Genomic DNA, 4805 nt, shown 5'->3' on the forward strand with positions numbered 1-4805 from the left:
AGAGACTGCAGGGCTCCGACAGAGAGCAGGACAGAAGCTCCGGACTGGACAGAGAGCGAGACAGAGCTTCTGGATCAGACCGAGATAGAGAAAGAGACAGAGACAGAAGTCTGGGCTCTGACAGAGAGAGGGACAGGGTCTCGGGGTCAGGCTCACAGAAAGTAGCCGTTACAGCAGAGAGAGATGCCGAAGGAGAGAGGTCAATGAGGACAGAACGAAGGAACTCTAGTGGTAGCAGTGCAGGAGGGAGGTCAGTCTGTCTGGATAAAATGACCATCGCCGAGAAATCAGCCATCACCAGGAGACCGCCAGACCATCAGGAGAAACCAAGCGTGTCCTCTAAGGAGAGAGGTGAAGGGTCAGATAGAGCTGCTAAATCTGACAGGTTGGTGACATGAGTTTCTCTCCTGCTTATCAAACAACCATCCATTTCCATGGTTGAAAGAAAGCATGGTTTTGTCTGTAAACACAGTTGTAATATGTGTAATTATATTCTCTTATTTCCCAGGAGTGTGTCCAAGGACAGAACAGAGAGGAGTGTCCCCTCAGGAGAGAAACCAGCTGCTGCTCAGAGAGAAGGTAATTGGAATCACTGTATGAGTGCACGCATGTGTGAAGAGATGCTAACTTTGATTTTGTCTTGTGCCATCTAATTATGCATTGATTAAACCTGTGTTTCCATTACTACTCCCTCCTTTTGTTCCAGCAGTCAAAGATGGTGAGGGGTCTGTAGTGAAGAGCAAACCCAGGATCAGCCGAAAGGCTCTGACAAGCCACACTGTGAGCTCCAGGTGAGTCTGTTGTGTCTGTGTAACTAATAGACCATTTGATTTTTCATTTTAACATGTGAAATATATTTTTGATATTATATATTGTGCATTTCCTTGATGTTTTTGGATCTGCTTTGTTGTTCATTGTTATTGGTGCATTCTTGTGATCTCTCTGTTAAACCCCTGCTGCAAACCAAATTTCCTTCAGGATCATAATATAATCAAAGTTCATATAAAGTAGTGTTGCTTGGACCAACAGTAGCTTTGGGTCTGAGTTTATTTTCTGTAGCTGTTTAGCTTTAATAGTGCAACACTTTTTAAACTCTGCAGCTGCTACTGTTTAGACTGTTTTAGAAGGAATAGTTCAGCATTTAGTTTTTTGTAAATGCTAACCATATTTTCATGTACTGCATAAGTGCATTTTCCAAATTCTTGAAGTGTTTCTTTATAATCTGAGGAAAGCTTAAGGGGATAGTATACTGGTAGAATAGCTGGTTAAATATTTGCAAAAACTGCATCCTCACACATCTTTCCGACATCGTATTGGTGAGACTCATGTACAATCACTTCTGTAACTTTCCGAAACCAACGATCCAACATTCGCAACCAGTTCATGCCGCGCTTTGCCAGCTGTGTGAAGGTGAGAAATGAGCCAGGGTATGAATATCTCTCAGCTGTCTTTTCATTTGTTACACAACTATTTTTGGCACTCTTCATGTCAACAACTGAGTATATCACTATAAATGTCTCTATTTGAAAATGTGCACCGTTATCCCCATTTTTAAATATCACATCTCACCCCTTCTACGACAGCTGGCTTTTCACCTTGGCTTCACATTCGATTTCTGTTGTGGCACTAGTTCTGAATGAGTTTTGCCTTGGCCCCTGGACTTCCTATGTTACATGAGAGAAAGAGAGCTGAACAATTAATTAAATTAATTGGCACCTATTTCGATTATCAGTTAAATAATTTTAAATGATTAATTGATCAGTGCCAAAGTTTGCCTAGTTCCACCTTCTTTAGTTGTGTGGATCTGCTGCTTTTCTTTGTATGATGTGACTGTGAGAGTTGATCTTTCCTTATCTTTTGGTTTTAGACTATTGATTGAAAAAAAAACAAGCAATTCAAAGATATCACCTGGGGTTTTGGTTATTTTTAACCTTTTCTCAGATTTTCTGACATTTTTTAGATAAAATCAGAAAAAAAAACGTCAGATTAATTGATAAGTGAAATAATTGTTAATTGCAGCCCAAGGAAAACATTTTTTTTTTTTTTTTTAGCAATATGTTAATATTTCTCAAAGCAAGGTATCAAAAAAAAGTATCATTATGGTATTAGTACCAAAACTGAGGTATCATATCAGCACGAGCACTGAAATATTTCAAACTATACCGAGCCTTATTGTTTGTTGTGTGAAGAAGATTGATTGTACATAACCAGTCATGTTCAGTCACCTTAAACGTTTTTCCTCAACCGTAGGTCAACTCAGGAGACAAAGCGGGACTCAGAAAAAGACCAAAAGAGTGTGTCCTCTAAACCGCCAGAGCTGCCTCCGTGTAGCCCTGTGAACAGCCGTGACCGCAGCCCAAGTGTCAGCCCATCACCCAGCCTGGTCAGGGAGGAGCCACTCATTCAGCCCCCCCCTCGCTCCAAGTGGGAGAGAGAGGATGACGAAGAGGGGCAGGAAAATGGAGTTAGTGCACCCAAGGAGCCCTCACCACCGCCTCAGAGGAGCCGAGGCAGAGACGGGCAGACTGACGCACTTAAACCTGTCAGGAGTGAAGGCCGGGATGCCATAAGGGAGGAGAGGAGAGGAGTAGTGAGGGACGACAGGAAAGGAAGAGCACCAAGGGAAGAGGGTAAGGGTGGCAGGGTGGCACAGACAAATTCTGACAAACCAAACAAAACGAAAATTGCGAGGGAGGAGGGAAGAGGGGTAAGAGAAGAAGGGAGAGCTCCAGCCAGAGAGGAGGGGAGAGGAGGAGGAGGAGGAGGTGGAAGAGAGGAGGGGCGAGGGGTCACAGGGAAGGAGGAGAGATCAGCAGAAGGCAGAGGTGGAGGAGGACGAGAGGAGAGTCGTGGCCCAGAGCCAAGGAGACAACGTTTGTGCTCTGACCTGGGTCGTGAGACGGACGAGGCCGCCTTCGTCCCCGACTACAGCGAAGGTGAGGGCTCGGAGACGGAGAGAGGAAGAAGCGGCAGCCCTAGTCTGTCCCCCAGCCAACAGTCCCACAGCCCCACCCCGAGCAACCAGAGCGACACGGCAACCACCATGGGAGACAAGAAGAAGAAGAAACACAAGAAACATAAAAAACACAAAAAGCACAAGAAGCATACTGGTCAGGAAAAAGAAGGAGAACACAAGGAGCATAAGCACAAACACAAGAAAAAGAAACACAAAAAGAACAAAGACAAAGATGCAGAGGAAGAGGAGCAGAAGACGGACAAAGCAGAAGAGGAGGCTCCATGCTAACAGAGGCTAAGATAAGGCTGCTGGCCAAAATCTGTAGCCTTCTTTGTTAGTAAGGAGGCAATGATGTATCTAGAAATATCGGCTAACACTGGCATGCTGCTCCATGTGCCACTTGAGGAGAACAATGAAATGAGTCTCTGACTGTCCATGACACTGATGGAGGGCTGTTAATGGAACACTTCATATCCCTGCAGCTCTACAAACCTAAACGGTACTTTGTTGTGTCTGGGCTGCAGCGTTTTGAGCGCTGCTGAGGTTTCTTTAAAGTTAAATGTTGAACCTCTGTGGAGAGTTTGGGTCAAATAGAAAAGAAAAAAAAACCCCAGGAGTGATTCTGTGCTGCACTATTGTGATCGACCAATAGCGAGCCAGAAAGGACTTGATGATAACTGATCACACAGCAGTGAATCTAAATGATAGGAGTAACAAACTGTACTCAGGGATGTGATTGCTTCTTTGTAGAGGAGGAATTGCTGTTTCTCTGCCTCTGATTCATTTGTAAATAGAGTTGAACTGTTGCTTCACATAATTTTTCCTCAGTTTGTTTTGCTCACATCCCTCTGTGCTGTTCAAGGCTTAAATACTGGATAACCTTCATTGCTATGCTGTTGTAAGCTCTTTTTGAAGGACTGCACTAGCAGTTTTGCAGATTTGCATGTTTTAGCACATTAACTTCAAATTGTATACTTTCCGTTACAGCCAACCATTTTCAGTGTTGATAATCTCATTTTTAGGCAGCCATTGGTTTATGCCAGCTCTTCTTTTTGTCTAAGTTAATGTAAATTTAAATTAAAGCAATGAAATTCCTTTCATTCATTCATTCATTTTCATTTCATTCTCGAACAAATTACCAATCTAAGCAATTTTCCTCCCAAACTTCACAGAAATTAAATCCAATAGCTACCCAGAAGATTATGAAACCCTTTGGAAATGGTTAGCAGTAAGTTAATTGTAATTAATGGACTAAAACTTGCAAAATTACCAGTATGTTCCTTTAAAGTTGATGCAGACCATAACGCATTCATGCTACACTGGATTGTATAAAACTAGGATGTGTTTCTTAATGATGGCAGATCAGTCAGCATGTTTTTGTTCCAAAGGTGCAGTAACTGTATCATGTGAGCGAGTGAATGTGTGTGATGGTGTGAAAGTGAAATGTGACAGAAATGAGACAAATTGGGGGACTAGTGTTCTTACAAATAAGTTGTTCCATTTTTTTTAATTAAAACGTTTTGACCTCATGAAAATGTCTCAGTTGTGTTTTATCAATGTTTGAACTGATCGCACAAATGAAGCTCAGTATGCAATGTGTTGTGGAAACATTGGGCCTTAAAGTGGTACATTTATTTGTACTTAGAACTTCCCATATGGAACTGGACACCAGAAGTTACCAGTAATAAAAGACACATTGATAATGAAAGATAATACCTGTTGAAATGTAAACGCAGTGTAACCCTAATCCTGAATACTTCCTGTGTTCTGAACTCAGTCACTTTCAGCTGTGGGTAATAAGTGCACACACACACACAGTTGAATCAATGCAAATATAGAAGACTGTAAA

At 42.3% G+C, this 4805-nt stretch overlaps 1 protein-coding gene and 1 long non-coding RNA gene across 2 annotated transcripts; both read left to right on the forward strand.

Moving 5' to 3' along the window:
- The first annotated feature begins 543 nt into the window (after positions 1-543).
- On the forward strand, positions 544-2718 carry LOC111216579. The gene is made up of 3 exons (XR_002664924.1): positions 544-579; positions 707-791; positions 2251-2718. It is a non-coding gene; the product is annotated as an uncharacterized LOC111216579 (long non-coding RNA).
- A 52-nt stretch (positions 2719-2770) lies between these two features.
- LOC111216551 (E3 ubiquitin-protein ligase RBBP6-like) lies at positions 2771-4478 on the forward strand (the record flags this gene model as incomplete). Its single annotated transcript, XM_022738078.1, has 1 exon — positions 2771-4478. A coding segment is annotated over one exon (474 nt), but the record flags the coding sequence as incomplete, so codon positions are not given.
- Positions 4479-4805: the final 327 nt, after the last annotated feature.

Source organism: Seriola dumerili, unplaced genomic scaffold (assembly GCF_002260705.1).
Source record: "Seriola dumerili isolate Sdu_G_001 unplaced genomic scaffold, Sdu_1.0 BDQW01000035.1, whole genome shotgun sequence".
Taxonomy (NCBI): domain Eukaryota; kingdom Metazoa; phylum Chordata; class Actinopteri; order Carangiformes; family Carangidae; genus Seriola; species Seriola dumerili.